Source organism: Gopherus evgoodei, chromosome 11 (assembly GCF_007399415.2).
Source record: "Gopherus evgoodei ecotype Sinaloan lineage chromosome 11, rGopEvg1_v1.p, whole genome shotgun sequence".
Classification (NCBI taxonomy): domain Eukaryota; kingdom Metazoa; phylum Chordata; order Testudines; family Testudinidae; genus Gopherus; species Gopherus evgoodei.
In genome coordinates, this window is record NC_044332.1 from 65,382,563 (window position 1) to 65,398,958 (window position 16,396).

The following is a 16,396-nucleotide window of genomic DNA, read 5'->3' on the forward strand; positions in this document are numbered from 1 at the left end:
TCGATCCCGGTCCCACAAGGGCCGTAGTATCCGGTGCCTGACGGCTCCCCGGCACGCGCCGTGGTCGAGCTAATGCTCCGGCTGCTTCCGTGCCAACGGCACCGCGGCCAGAGGGCTGGTCTAAGTCGGATCGCCCGGCACCGACACCTGCTGCGGCACCGATGACGTCGGCACCGTCGATCCCGGTCCCGCAAGGGCCGTAGAATCCGGTGCCTGACAGCTCCCCGGCACGCGCCGTGGTTGAGCTCCTGCTCCGGCTGCTTCCATGCCAACCGAAGCCTCTGAGGCACCGACAACATCGGCACCGTCGATTCCAGTCCCACAAGGGCTATCGAATCCGGTGCCCGACGGCTCCCCGGCACGCGCCGTGGTTGAGCGTATTACTCCCGCTGCTTCAGTGCTGACGGCACCGCAGCCAGACAGCTTATCTAGCTCGGTTCGCCCGGCACCGGCACCTACCGAAGCTCTGATGACCTCGGTACCGTGGATCCCGGCCCCACGAGGGCCGTCGAATCCGGTGCCTGACAGCTCCCCAGTACGCTCTGTGGTTGAGCCTGCTGTTCCCTGCACGCCGGAGATGTTACCAACGGCGAGGGCTCTCAGTGCCATGACAGAGTCAGTGCTGCCTGACCCGGGCACCGCCGGTACGGGTAATACAGTCTCTTCAAGGGACTGTCCCCTGTCAGTGCAGCAGAGCGGCACCGTTCATGATCACGGTCCCGCAGACACTCCAAGTCCTGTCGGCATGCCGGACACCACTGGCAGTCCCGGTGCTGTTTTCCTCGATACTGGTCACACTCGCTGCACCGGTCGGTATCCCGTTCGCCGACCCGCTATCGGCACCGTTCCGACATCTGGCACCGGGGCAGGTACCTTGACTCCTGTAGCTCTTCTCCGAGCCTCGAGATCTCGGTCGACCTCCCGACACCGTTCTGGTTGCGGGTCTGGATCTCGTTCCAGGTACCGATACGCCTCCCGATGCCGGTCCCCGGTGCCGAGTTGGGCAAGGTCCGAGTGAGTCAGAGACTCGGCCCGTGCCTTCTTTCGTACCTCCATGGCCGTCCGGACACGCATCCGTGTCATCTCATATGCGCAGATTTTATGCTCAGGACCACGATCCTGATATGATGGCCAGCGGGCGCCAGCCCCGAAGCAGAAAGAGCCTTGGCGAATGCAAGGTGTACTCTGCAGGGGCCCTGCACCTCTGGGTAGCAAAGCAACAAGCCTTGCTTAGCTGCGATAATTATAGCACCTGGGTGGAGGAGTTTCTCCCTCGAACCTCCCACCTGGAGTTCGCTGCCGTCTTGGAGGACGGGGGAAAGAATTTACCCTTTGTTGGTAAAGGCATCTTCGCAGCAGAGACAGCCCCAGACTGCGAAGCCTGCTGGACAATAGGGTCCTAATGCGTCTCAGCATGTATACGCCAGCGACCAAACGCAGGCCTTTCTGGCCCCAGCCGCCATACTCTGTGCCTAGCCAGAGGCAGAACTCTGGAGAACGGCAAGGCCAAGGTGGTCGCAGACAAAAGTCAGGCCCCCTAAAAAGCCAAAGTCAAGGTCCCTCGCAATTACCACTGGGACAAAAGACGGACCTTCCAAGGTTCGCCGGAGGGCGGTGTACCAGTCGCAGGACGAGATCCTGATCCCGCTTTCTCCTGGCATGGCCCCAGTTACTTTCAGATCGCTGGGTCCTGCGCACGATGGAGCATAGGTACCACCTTTAAATTGCTCCAGCCCTGTCCCCCTTTAGCGGACGAAAGGGGCTAGGGGTTTTACTCCCGTTATGCCCTAGTCCCCCACTTGAACACAGGTCTCAGACCTCCCTGGTCCTGCATGGACTCAACCGGTTTGGGATAAGGTTGAAGTTCTGCATGGTATCCCTGGGAACCATTATTCCATCCTTGCCTCCTGGGGGCTACTATGCCGCCCTGGATAGGAAGGACGCGTACTTTCGCAATGCCATCTTCCCTCTGCACGGGAGATGCCTCCGCTTTATAGCCAGCGGTGAATACTCCCGGTTTACGGCCATAGTCGCCGCCTACCGTAGCTATGTCGGATATGCGTTTTTCCGTATTGGGACGATTCGCTTATCCGAGGAGACTCTGAGACACAAACCACTCAGCCCGTGGGCATCGTCACGGTCTTATTCACAGCTCAAGGCCTGATGATTACTATAGAGCAATCCACTCTGGTTCCCACGCAGAGGTTTGGCTTCCTAGGGGCGATCTTGGTCTCCTACCTAGCCGGAGCCTGCTTATCACAACTGCGGTTTTAGGCGATGGCAACAATCATCTGAGGTCTGAAGGCTTTCCCAACGACCTCAGCTCGTTCTTGTCTCAGTCTCCTGGGTCCATGGTTGCCCGCAAGTTTGTAACCAAACACGCCAAGCTCCGCCTCCGTCCTCTCCAAGTCCGGCCCACCTCGGCGTACCGCTTGGACAGGGAGCCAATGGTCATGGTAGTCACCGTTCCCTCGAACGCCTTAGGCTCCCTAGAGTGGTGGCTAACTCCCTCCTTGGTGTGGACAGGGATGCGGTTTCATCCGCCCCAGCCCTCACTGCCCCTGACGGCGGACGCATCATCTCTCTGCTCGAGTGCTCATGGTCACCTCCGAGCTTAAGGCCTTCGGTCTTCTAGGGAGCTGGCATTCCTCATTAATGCCCCAAAAATGAGAGTAGTCCGCCTGGCATGCCAGGGGTTCCAGCGGCAGCTGCGAGGCCGTTGTATCTCGGTGTTTACAGCCAACACAATGGCCAGGTGCTTCATAAGTATTCAGGGGGGACATAGTCCTTCCCCCTTTTTTGTCAGGAGGCCATCCATTTCCGGGTCTTTTGCATGGCCCACTCGATGGAGCTGGCGACGTCCTTTCTCCCAGGCGTTCGGAACGTCTTAACTCTTTGACTCAGCAGGTTTTTCCTGTCTTACGAGTGATCACTCTGCCCCATGTGAGGCGTCCCGCTTTCCGGAAGTGGAGATGGTTCCTCACACAGACCTGTTCGCTCACCGCAAGAGCAGGAAATGCCAGGTGTTCTGCTCCTTCCAAGGTCTCTCCTCGGAATCGATCTTGGACGCATTCCTGATGCCGTGGAACGGCCAACTGCATTATGCCTTCCCACTGTTCCCACTGGTTCGTTACGTCCTGCTCAAACTCCGCAGGGGCAGAGCGTGCATCATCATGATCACTCCAGAGTGGTCCAGGCAGCACTGACATACCACGTTGCTCAGCCTGTCAGCCCAGACCTCATCACTCAGGGCAATGACAGGCTTCGTCACTCGGACCTGCAGCCTCTTCGCCTCACGGTGGCTGCTGCGTACCTGAGTCGGGGTGACAGGCAGCCTTCCACCTGGTCAACGTACCGAGCCAGGTGGAAGCGTTTCCTTTACAGCTGCAGTACGCTCGATCTTGCTCCTGCTGAGGTCTCGATCCCCTCTATTTGGCCTGCCTCTGGCCTTCAGCGGCAGGATCTGGCGGTATCATCGCTGAGGATACTCTCAGCAGCCATCCCTACCTTCCAGCAGGCTAAGATGGACGTTCAGTGTCCCACGCTCTATGGGTTCGAGGTCCCTCAAGGGCTTGGAGCGCTTGCACCCTCGGGTGCGCCGCCCAGCCCCGCCCTGGGACCTCAACCTAGTCTTGGCCAGACGGGTCTCTGAGATCAGAGCTCTTACGAAGGTTCCACAAAGACAAGGTGCAGTTATGACCGCACCTGGCTTTCCTCCCTAAAGTGTTTTGGCCTTTCATGTTACCCACAGCTCAACGCAATGGGCATAACCGTTGCACTCCTTGGACATCTGTGGAGTGCTCGCATTATATTGTGCTGACAGAATCATTGCCTAAGGCGCCCCAGCTCTGCCCCGGTAGCGGGCCAAAGGGAGGGCTTGCTTGTTTTCCTCTCAGAGGATCTCATCTTGGGTGATGGCAGACATCCCCACTTGTTATGATTTGGCTCATAGTTCCCCAAGCCACATCACCGTGCATTCTACCAGGGCTCGGGCTTCATCTGCCGCCTTGCTGGCTCGTGTTTCTACCCACGAGACCTGTCGCGAAGCTCCATTGGTCCTCGGTCCTTACCTTTGCTTCGCAGTATGCCCTGGTTCAGCAGTCAAGAGAGGCTGTAGCCTCTGGCTCGGCAGTTTTATTCTGCCATTTCACTCCGACCCCACCGCCTTTGTAAGGCTTGGGATTCACCTAACTGGAATGGATATGAGCAATCACTCGAAGAAGAAAAGACGGTTACTCACCTTTGTAACTGTTGTTCTTCGAGATGTGTTGCTCATATCCATTCCGCACCCGCCCTCCTTCCCCACTGTCGGAGTAGCCGGCAAGAAGGAACTGAGGAGCGGGTGGGCCGGCAGGAGTATATATGGAGCGCCATGGTGGCGCCACTCTAGGGGGCGACCTGCCGGCCCACTGAGTTGCTAGGGTAAAAGTTTTCCGACGAATGTGCACGCGCGGCGCGTACACCTAACTGGAATGGATATGAGCAACACATCTCGAAGAACAACAGTTACAAAGGTGAGTAACCGTCTTTTCCTGGGTTAGTGTTTTTGTTCTGTGTTGTGTGGTGAGTATTTGCTTCAGGTTGTGGGGCTGTCTGTAAGCGAGGACAGGTCTGTCTCCCAAGATCTGTGAGAGTGAGGGATCATCTCTCAGGATAAGTTGTAGATCTTTGATGATGCTCTGGAGAGGTTTTAGTTGGGGGCTGAAGGTAACAGCTAGTGGTGTTCTGTTATTTTCTTTGTTGAGCCTGTTTTGTAGTAGGTGACTTCTGGGTACTCTTCTGGCTCTGTCAATCTGTTTTTTCACTTCAGCAGATGGGTATTGTAGTTTTAAGAATGCTTGATAGAGATCTTGTAGGTGTTTGTCTCTGTCTGAGGGATTGGAGCAAATGCAGTTGTATCTTAGAGCTTGGCTGTAGACAATGGATCGTGTGGTGTGTCCTGGATGGAAGCTGGAGGCATGTAGATAAGCTGGTGCTCTGTGCAGGCTGTTCCCCCTGCACTGCAGTGCAGCAGCCTGAGGGCTGCTTGAGCACGTCTACTGTAGCCACAGAAATGCAGAGAATCGAGTTTACTGGCCACCTTTCTTCTAGCCACATATCCTTTTGGCCAGGGCAGCAGAATGGTTGTGGCAGGATATATCACCAGAGTCTCCCACACACATGGGTGATCTCTGCTTCATTTAAGGCAGCACTAGAGCTAGTTTCTGTAGGGCAAAGTGCACCAGAGAATCTGACCCTCTCTAAGGGGAATGTGACAATGTTTCAGGCAGAAATCCCCATTGAAGGCAATGGGAATCCATCTGTAAAGACTGAAGTTTAGAGAGAGGACAGGTGACAGCTCTCCCTTCTTCCTTAGCCTCAGTGTTTACTCAGAAATAAGCAAAAAATCTTCACAAAATATATTAAAGTAAACAAAAATTCTCCCATCTAAGCACTGTTTCTGACACCCTTAGCTTCAATTTTTTTATTTGTATCACTCACCAATTCTTCTGCAGGCTGAGGGCTAATCTGCTCAATGAGACTATGGTATCTTATATACCTCTTCTTATTCTTATTAATCAAATTATCAATTATAACATATTTTTTAAGCCTCGGGCTTCATAGCAAGACCAGAAATACCACACCTTTTTTCATTCTTCATTCATAGGTTTTTAATTCATGCTAAAGCAATAGTTGGAGGTGTAAATACTGTGGAATGACATGAGAAAAGTAGCATGATACTCTTTAACTTCATCTATATTAAGGAACAATAAACAAGAACAAACAAACAGCAAATCATGTTATCTGGTTTAATAGGGATATGGCGGATACATTGCATCAATGATCCTGAAATCCAATGAAAGACTTTTTAAATGTGGAGCCGTTATTGCACCAATCACAGACATGAAGTTGTATGGTGAGTATTTCCCGTCTTGCCCTTTTATTAAATGATTTGCTTAAAATATCTATAGAGCAGATCTGTAATTCAGGTTAACTAAGGTCAGATAGTGTAGTGGAACTGTATTAAATCTAGGCAAATTGGACAGATGCTTCCAATTTTAAAATGAGGGTAATTAATGACGGGAGAAATTAAGCACAGGATGTGGTAGATTCTCCATCACTTAGAAATTGTTAAGATTTTTCAAAAGAAACTAAATCAGTGGAAGTTGGGTACCTAAATCCCTTTGGCCCCTTTAAAAATCCCAAGCTAAATGAATATTGAATGTCTTTCTAACAGATATGAGGTGAAATCCCGGCCCCATTTAAGTCAGTGGTGCTAATTGACTTCAATAGGGCCAGACTTTCACCATAACTTAGTTCAATCACAAGATACTGGGCTCAGTGCAGGAGGTCTTGGGTAAAGTTCTCTGGCCTGCATTATGCAGTGGTCAGACTAGATGATTATAATGCTCCCTCTTGGCCTTAAAGTCTATTAATCTCTTTTCAAGATGAAGATAGTTGCCATCTTTATGGCTTAACAAGCTTCTCCTGGCTTTCAACCAGAAGGAAAGTTTTTTTAAAAATGGAATTTATCTTGATTAACTCTGAATTTCCTGTTTTCCTCTGTAGCTTCAGCTTTTTCAGAAAGATACCTTGGCATTCCATCTAAAGAGGAAAATACGTATCAGGTAAGTTAGTTTAACAAGTAACTGAAAGTAATGGTTTGGCTTTTAAAATATACTGCAGTTATGTTGTGTGTGTTTAATTTTTATAGGCATCCAGTGTACTGCACAATATTCATGGTTTAAAAGAAGAGAATTTGCTAATAGTTCATGGGACAGCTGATAGTAAGTATTTATAAATGCAATTAAATTTGCAGTTACAGCTTGTAATACCCAGATTCTCAAAGAAAGATTATGCACGTAGCAAGCATATACATTTTTATACTCTTCATCTTTGTCTCCCGTCTAGTAGAATTGTCCAGCCAAAGAGACCTGATTGTCAATTTCAGTTACCAATTGTAAATCTGAATGGATGACATTTTCCTTTGCTACATAGTTGTAACTCTTAGCTGCTGTATGTTCTAATTTGTTTAAATCTGGTGAAGCAGGAGGTTGCTAGTGAAAGGCACTATGTCAATTATTAATAAGGTGACATACATTTTTAATGGTCTTCTAAATTAATCCTGATTTTGTGATTGAAAGCATACTAAATGTCAGCGTAAACAGTGATAAACAATATCTTTCAGTAAATTAACCCTTTGGTTAATTAATTAACATGGAACAATGGGGAATCCTTAAACTATTTAGAGCTAGATTGTAATTTGCTCTTGAGCATAGTCAATGGAGTAAACACTATTATAACATGTATAAGTGAAACCAGAACCAGGTGCAGCACCTGCAATGGAATCCATGGGTGCCAGGCAGCAAAGAATTTGGCCTGTGCTAGTTGACAAGCAATTTTCTTTTGTATATTTTGCTGTTCATGGTAAAGGGGTAAATAGCCCATCTAGGTTACTAAAATATGTATTTTATGCCTTGCACAGCCTACCTAGATCACATACATGTTTGTTCTGCGCCTCTCAGAACAGGGGAGCGGGGAGGTATGGAAATGGACAGAGACAATGTGCTGGTTGACCCGGCAGAACTGGAATGGGAGACTTGGAATTTGCTGCTGGTATAGGCCAGCAGCAAAATACTACCCCTCCGTCCCCCAGACCCAGGGGGAATTAGAGAGGGAATTATATCTATACGAGGTGTCTGAGCAGCACATTGCCTAGTAATACAATCTAGCCCATCAGTATTTACTGAACCCCAGTTTCATATTTGCTCTGAATGAAGCAAACACAAGCATAGTCACAGAGCTGCATGTTTGTTCCACATGAAATTTATTGAAATAACATTACAAAAGGCCCATTTCCTAAATGAATACAATCTCTTACAGTTCTGTGCGAACAATAGAAAACATGCTTTCATTTAATACACTGACAAATTACTTGCATTTGAACACACCCATGCTACTCGCCTTCAAACTGTTTTAATCCTTGCTAAACAATGGATGAAAAACAAGAATTCGTACTTAGTGACCAGAAAGTTTTACAGCGCTGTCCATCACTGCAACACTATTGTTATTTGCTACGGTATGTATCTCGGGTGCAGTCAGAAAGGGTATGTCTACATTGCAATCATTAGTGTGACTGCAACATGTGTAGTTTTGATCCAAATAGCTCAAATAACAATAGCAGTGAATCCACGACAATACAGGCAATAGTATGGACTGTACAGGCCTACCCAGGACAGGACCCTGAGTGTGTACTCAGTCAGCCAGCCCATGCTGCTGCTACTTTAGTTCTAGCTGGTTAGATCAAATCTAGCTTGGGAGTGTCGAAATGTGCTGCAGTCATGCCTCTGATTGCAGTGTAGATAGACCTTAATCAACTGCAAATCTTGCCACATAACTTCAGCCAAAAAGTTTCTTTATCTAAAAGGAAAATAAATAAATACAATTAATAAATTAGTACTATAATAATGTTGTTCACTAATATGTAGATGTTATTGTCTTGTAGCTAAAGTCCATTTCCAACACTCAGCAGAACTAATTAAACATCTAATAAAAGCTGGAGTTAATTACACTATGCAGGTATGTAATGCTCAGGTGTCTCACAGGTGCATTGTTCAGTATTTAATCTCATTTTTATTTTTCTCACCTATACTTATCTATGTAGGGGCTCATTGGATAACTTGTGTCCCCCACAGCATACAGTAGAATCATCAGTGACTGCAGTTAGAATGCTGTCTAACCCCTTGTCCCGATAGTTAGTAAAGAAGTCAAGGAGAGATCCCTGTGACACTTCCATAGGACTCCTTCTCCCCAGTCAATACATGACCACTTATCTGTGGCCTCTGTCCTTTGGCTGGATTACAGTTCATAACAGAGTGGATCCAAACCACTTTGTCTCATATAAAAGGCTTTATTAAAATCCAAATATATTCCATCCAATGCAGAGGGTTCCAAACTGTGGTTTGTGATCACTGATGATCCATGAGGCACTGGCTGGTCACATAGATCTGATTTTCCTCCTTATTTTCAGCTGCTAAAAATATTGCATTGAAAACAGCTAAAAATACTGTAACGGTCTTCCTCTCCCCCACTGTGTGGGTTGCAGGTCGGTGTAGTTTAAGAGAGCAGCTTGGGGAATGGAAAGTGGAGCAAAGTGTTATTTTGTGGGGTGGAGCTGCTGGTCACCAGCACTAGAAGAGGCAGGTGCTGCTGTTCAATGGCTCTGGCTGCATTAAAGGCTATTGGATTTTCAATGTGTTCTTGGCTCATTCTTTCAAAACCCTGGCTGCTATGATGCATCACAAACCCTGTTGTTACTTGTCCATATAAGAAAATGCTGTAGTTGCCACAGGGATGTATAGAATCACAAATGGGGAAGAAGAGGAGACCTGGGCCTCCCAGTTGTGAATAACCAAGGGAAGGTGGTCCCAGAGCTCCCAAATGGGAAGGGATCTGGTCTGTGGGAATGCAAATAGCACAGGAGACAGTTTACACGACCGTCACTGAGGAGGTGGTCATGTGCGAGACTACAAATGGAAAGGATGGGAGGTATCCATGAAACACTGTCAGTTAAGATGTGGTTCATATAATGGAAGTGTTTCAGAACCTCTGATCCAGAGCATTCCCTTAGTTTACCAAGTCTCTAAGCCCCTCCTCCATGGCTGCAAAGGGCCCTATACAAAGGAACCAGTCAGCTCTGCTGCCCTAAGAATAAAGGTGTCCATGTGCAGACCCCTCTGCAGAAACAGAGGGGAAAAGGGAGTGGGCAGGGTATTTGGGGGACATAGATTGTGCTCTATTTTTATACAGGAGCTAGCACACTGTGCCTTCTAATGGAAACAAGTAATACGTGATTATATTTCTCCCTTCCACCCCCCACAACCCTGCATATAATACTTTAAACATTGGGATGGAGCAGAGACCACTGTATTCTGAGGTAGTAGGGGGTGGGTTGGGGTGGGGCAGGAATTCTTGTCCTTCATGTTACTGTGCATCTCCGTAGCAACTTACCCCGTGATTACTCAGGCTGAGCTCTGTGGCCTGGATTTCCCTCTCAAATGCTGAAGTCCCTTCTCTGTCCTTGCACAAGAAAAGTGCCCATTATTTGGGGGCTGAGGAGACGACAGTGATTATTTATGTTCACCATGAAGGGAGGTGCTGGGCTTTGGATGAGGTAGAGAAATCGTTAGTAATATGAAAAGGTCTTCTGTTGAATACTTCCTTTGGCTGCAATGAAAATCCCAGCCAGAAATGCTTTTCTGAACACGATATCTGAGAATAGGCTTTTACGGCAAAAGATCACGATGCAGTCATTTAGTGCTGGTTTTGAATCCCAATCAAATGAATTTTGCTTTGAAGTTTATTACTTTCATTGATACCATAAAACTATTTAACATAGTCATCCTGTTGTCAACTAAAAAGCTCTAAAAATCAGACTGAAAAAATTAAAGCCCTAAATATCTGACCTGATTTGTAAGACTGTTTACGTTCTCCTTTTCCTCTGCTAGATCTACCCAGATGAAGGTCATAACATTGCATCTGAGAAAAGCAAATATCACCTTTACAGCACAATCCTTGGGTTTTTTAGTGCTTGTTTAAAGGAGGAAGCCCCAATTTTACCACAGGAACCTGAAGAGGATGAATAAGGAAGCCTGTTTGTACAGTACTGAAGGGAGACTTACTTTGAGGCTCAATAAAACCTTAAATAAAAGAGACTGTAAGAGTGCAGATTCTGCAGAAGCTCAAGGGCAGCTAAAGGATGTAACAGTGGAACAGCACATTTAGAGACACTGAGCTAATAAACTGGAATTCGAATTCAAAGTCCAAACATGTTACTGAGGGACAGAACTTATACCTGTGTGGAAGGACAACGGGTGGTTACAGTTTCGTGGACAAACTTAGTTTTGCATAAGTGTAGAGTTAGTGCATGTTTATTATGTTAAGCCTCACTGTTTGTTCTGTAAGTAGTTGCTCTGTTTTTAATTTAAAAGCACATCTTTATCCATTTTTGGATTATGCTCTACCAATCATAAATATTAAGGCCACTTATATTTTAAAAGATGAGTTGCAATCTAATACTTTACTGTAACATTACAATAAGTGCAATTCCTTTCCTGTCTATTAAGCATAAGAAAGCATTGAGTTAATAAAGGATGTGAGATTTTCTATAGTTTCTGTTTAAAGGGAAAATATTGTCCAGTGGGTTATATAACATAAGTATGGAAACTGATTTTATTTTATTTTGTTTGTTTCTTTTCATTTCGGACATTTATTATCATTATTGTACCTATTAGTAACCAGTATGGGCATTTTTGAGAGTGCACTCTTGGTCTTTATGTATATAGACAAGACTTCCTAAGCAGAAAATCTTTGTATGCTTGAATAATTTTTCAAGCCATAATTAACAGCTGTGTTTTAACAATGTCTGCAATTGAACTACTTCCCCAATCCAAAATGTATCATTTCCATAAGAAATGTTTGGGTTGTGTTTTGGTATTGTTTATAGTAGTTAATAGTTTGCTGGTTATACTCTAATTTTAGAATATGCTACTTTGTCAGATGTAAATTAGATACATAAATATTAAATTATAGTTTCAGATAAAGAAATTTTATTAAAAATGTAATGCCATTGAGTAGTATTTTACCCTAACAAAGAAATCTTTGCTCAGATTCCATTCTAATTTCTGTGGAGGTAGCAGGTAACTGGAACAGTCTGTCAGTTTTTATTTGGTATTCCACAACTGCTTATTAAGAAGGATTTACATTCACAGTGTAATGAAGAAATGAAATATTTTTCATCCATGGCCACGGAAGCTCCTGACAAATGAAGTTTTTTTATTTTATTCAAATGGAGATACAAGAATGCATCCATTTATTTGCCAAGGTGAATTACAGCACTAGAAATTGATGCTATGAAATAAACAAACCAGTCAACATAGGTCATCAGAATATTAATATCAATCATTGAAATCAAATATGATGTTCATTTAATATTAGGTATGTTCCAGAAGGTATCTGAAGGCTCTTGACAAATGCTGTGCAACTCACATAAATACATATGTAATTTTTTCTCTGGATATTATTAATGCTTTTCTACGTGATTAGGATTTCATTTCTTGTGAAATTAAAATTATGAAGTAATCAACATAATTTTTGGAAAGTAACATACTATTTAAAATGCAAAGTTTTGCATATTTTATGAAGAATTAAAATTGTTTTTAAGGTACATTGAAATTCATCTGAAGCTTTTTAATCAATATTTTCATCTGGAATATTTTCTTCTTCAACTGCTAGAGTTTTTTATGATGCAAATAATTACGTTGTCGGAAAGATATGGTTTTATGGAGCACTTAAAAGTATTTGTCTATTAATGTTTAGTATTTACTTTGTTTTACTAGCAATTTTTATCTATTTTCAAATAATTTAATACACTTCTAATGTGCAATGACATCTTGTCTGGGTCCCAGTGAGACCGCAAAGTCTGACTATGTCTGCAGTGGAGGATATGGAAACACTCTCACTAGAAAAGATGTCATGAAAAATTTGAGAAAATCAGTTTCTTCAGCAGCGACAAGCAAGAAATCAAACACAGACCTACGACCTCTGCTTATGCTACAGGAGCAGCACTTCAACTTATTAAACAGTTGAGATTTGTTCATGTAAATTTACCCTGATTATGTCCTTCATCATTTTCCTCTTATATGCTACCATGAACCGAATTTTCCTAATCGAACACAATGGGTAAAATCCTGGCCACACTGAAGTCGATGCGAATTTTACCATTGATTTCAATGGGGCCAACCTTCCACATAATAAGTGAACACATAATGCCTGCATATGGATGTACAAAGAAGTGCACTTAGTGTATGCCCTCGTGACTGGGGATCCCCTATGCATTCACATGACAGTCTGCATATGCCCATCTGCATATGGTCATGCACTCTGAACAGGTGCCTGCATTTTATCTATGAGACAGCAGGTGTGCATTCTAATTTTCATTTTTAGTACGTTCAGTATTTTCCTTATAAAGCCACAAACCCATATATTTCCATTGACTTTTCTTTCCAACAGTCTAACACTCAGACATAGGATGAGCATCAGACCTTGGGAGAAGGTTTTAGAAATGAAATTACTATCCACCAGTTCAATTTTGGTAATGCATTAGAGATCACAGATCCAGTCTCTGAATCTACCTAAAATGAAAAAAACAAACTTTTTTTTGTCTGCAGCTATCTTTGATCATGCTAAAGGGATTCAGATTTAGTTTTTAATCTTATGAACATCTTCGGAATTATTCTGGGTTGTATAATGTTGGGTTCCTTTCACTTGCTCTATTTGCACAACCAGGTATTGTTATATAAATAGAAGCCTGTAAGTAACTAATGCCTTATTATTAGTTATTTGTATGTAAGGAGCACCTAAAGGCCACAGTAAGGAACTACAACCCATTTCTGCTAGTTGCTGTACACATGAATGGGCCAAAGAGCTTGCAGTCTAAGTACTCCATCCATTTCTAACCACTATGGAAATATTTTAAGGCCAGAAAAACTACTACTAGATTCATCCTCCTTTTAAAACATGACCTTTTTTTAGACTATACCTGTTATTTTGGAAAGGGCAATAAAATCAGAATCTATCCATTTACTCTCCAACAATTTATATAGCTTAACCTTCAAAATTCATTCCTGTTCTCTCTCCTAGCTATAATACTGGGGCTTGCAAGACCCGTAAGAATCATGGGTCAGATTGTGATCTCAATTATACAATGAAATCAGGAGTAATACTATTTATATCAGGGGAGTTTTTCCTAAATTATACTGCCTAATAGAAATCAGAATCTGGTCTGTTTTGTTTTGTTTTTGTTTTATTGATTGATTGAAATATATTCTTTAATCTTAATGCAGGCAGGCAAATGGATTGTTTAAGAGAAACCTGATCAGTGTATGCTACCTGCAGCCTGGTCTGTATGATGATTGTTTTGTTTTTTTTTTCCTTTTAGAGTCAAGTACCCCTGGGTTACTATATTGCAGGCATCTGTAGACCTACTCATAGATCTGAGAGGTGAGGGTGACTCACTCTGCTCTGAGACTCAGTTTGCAAATATAATCCCATAGATTCATTTAGTCTAGTGTTTGTGGCTTCTCATAGAAAAGGGTTTTCATTTGATCCAAAGACTCCCAGAAAGGGGATTTGATAGTGTTGGTTTTGATTTGGCAGAAGTAATCAAATGCAGAAGGCTCTTGATATTTAACTGAATATCCTTTGCTACAGATTTATTAGGCATATTGAAAGTTCCTGAAACCTAGAATAATAGCTGAAAGAAAAGACTAGGCAGAGGCAACCCCATATTCCCTCTGCCAGTCTCTTTTAGACAGCTAGAAGCACCTATCCATTTTATGTCTGCTTTTAGTAACTCCTGACTGCCACTCGCTTCTGGGGAATAGAGCACTTTACTAGCATTGATAACTGGAGCTACTTCTATAGAAAATCCTTTTATGCACATAGCAACACTCCTGTTTTCTTTAATTAATTCCAAGGTAGTTAAGTAATAAGTATCAAACATGATTCCCTCAGGTGTTCCAGCTTGGCTTCTACCAACAAGTTATCAGAATCCTAAATCAATACTGTTTTTGGTGATTGAGGTAAGTGCCTATGTTATTGGAGAAGATGTATACCTGAAGACTACAGTGCTATTAAATTTGCTAGGCCAGATCCTGAGGTTGTATAAATCAACATAGCTCCACAGAAATCAAGGGGGCTATACTGCTTTTTATCACCTGAGGATCTGACCCACTGTCTCCATTTACGGTAGAGTCAAGACTTTTTGCCTGTGGAAATAGTTTAGAAATACAAATTTCTGCCTTTATATAAATTTAAATCAACCAAAATTGATTCAATTATTGTTGTAGCCCTTGAGGATGTAAATGGAGTATGCAGTTCCTGTTTTAACTGTGACGCTCCCAGTGCTGAAGTCCCAGTACAATATGTAATGACAAAACAACATATTCAAACAAGCAAAACATCCACTTTCATAAGACGATGCAGAGAGGATCTCAATTAGTTAAGAGGAAGGCTTAGAAACCACAGAAAGGCTATAGTACAATGGTTTTCAATCCTTTTTCATTTGCAGATCCCTAAACAATTTTGAATGGAGATGCGGACCCCTCCGAAAATCTTATAGTCTGCAGACCCCCGGGGTCTCTGAACCACTGGTTTAAAACCACTGTTATAGTATATCAAACTGGAATCTTGTTTATGAGAAGTTACAAGTAAAACTCTGATGTTAAGACTTTTGGAATTCTTTACTCCCATTGCGTAGAGGTTATCATATGCTAAAGTATGAGTTTATATCTATCTCTTCCAAAACTCTTATGATAAAATCCCCAATGGAGTCAGCAGAGCTATGTAAATGTATAGTAGCTAAGGAGCTTTCCTGTAGTTTTTTGTGTACTGTTGTTTTTGGCAAATTTAATATTTACCATTGTAACTCTATAGTTTCGTTGTCTATATGTCCAATATTTTTTGTTGTGGTAATGAGTTTCATGGATTAATCGTGCATAATTTGCTACCTTTTGATTTTATTGAATGCCCCCTTGTTCTTATTTATTATTTGTATTACATTAGTGCCTGGATGCCTTAACAAAGATCAGGGCCTTTTTGGCTCAGAGCTTTGCTTACAACTCTTAGTAATATACAGTTCATATTTCAAATAGCTTACAATTAAACAAGAGTGACAAAGAGTAGGAGAAAAGAAGTTTTATTATCCCCATTTTATAGCTTGGGAACAATTTTAAAGAGATATTAAATGACTATTTGAAGTCACACCAGGAGTCTGTTGGAGAAAACAAATGAACAATTTTGCTACAATATGTTATTGGTCTTGCATGTATCAGCAACTGCCAACAGCAACTGCCAAGATCAGTGATTCTGAGCACTTCTTTTCTTCTTCAATACTTAGCCAAACAGTCGGCTGTAGTGATTGTTCACCATTTGGTCCGTTCCTGCATAACCATGAAGGCTTGATTGCCTGAGAGTCCAACATCGGAACAGACTTGATGAACCCATGTAATAGGAGGTCTTTCTCTGGGCCACGTTCACGCCTCGGTTGGTGGATTTTTATCTCAGATATTACAAGTCACCCGGAGAATGGAATTCACTGGAATGTCTTGTGGCACCCTTGTGACATGTCCAAAAAGCATAAGGCGCTTCCTGCAGACAATGGTCCTAGGTCTTCAGAGACCTGGGTTAACCTTTGGTCTCCTACAGACTTCCTGTGTAACGTTGGGCAAGTCACTTAGGCCTAGATTCTCAAAGGTATTCAATGGAAGTTAGATGCCTAAATTACCTTTGAGGATCTAGGTTGTTCTTCATCTGTAAGATGGGGGCAATGGTACTTCCTCATCTCCCAGGGGAGTTG

At 43.6% G+C, this 16,396-nt stretch overlaps 1 protein-coding gene across 2 annotated transcripts in view; it reads left to right on the forward strand.

Moving 5' to 3' along the window:
• The window catches only part of DPP10 (dipeptidyl peptidase like 10), an 863,493-nt gene extending 851,444 nt beyond the window's left edge, over positions 1-12,049 (forward strand). For both annotated transcript variants that reach the window (XM_030580652.1, XM_030580651.1), the window contains exons 22-26: positions 5,797-5,896; positions 6,550-6,608; positions 6,695-6,767; positions 8,486-8,559; positions 10,488-12,049. In XM_030580652.1, coding sequence (XP_030436512.1) covers positions 5,797-5,896; positions 6,550-6,608; positions 6,695-6,767; positions 8,486-8,559; positions 10,488-10,625 — 444 coding nt within the window. In that variant the 3' untranslated portion in view covers positions 10,626-12,049. The remainder of the gene's footprint in view (positions 1-5,796; positions 5,897-6,549; positions 6,609-6,694; positions 6,768-8,485; positions 8,560-10,487) is intronic.
• Positions 12,050-16,396: the final 4,347 nt, after the last annotated feature.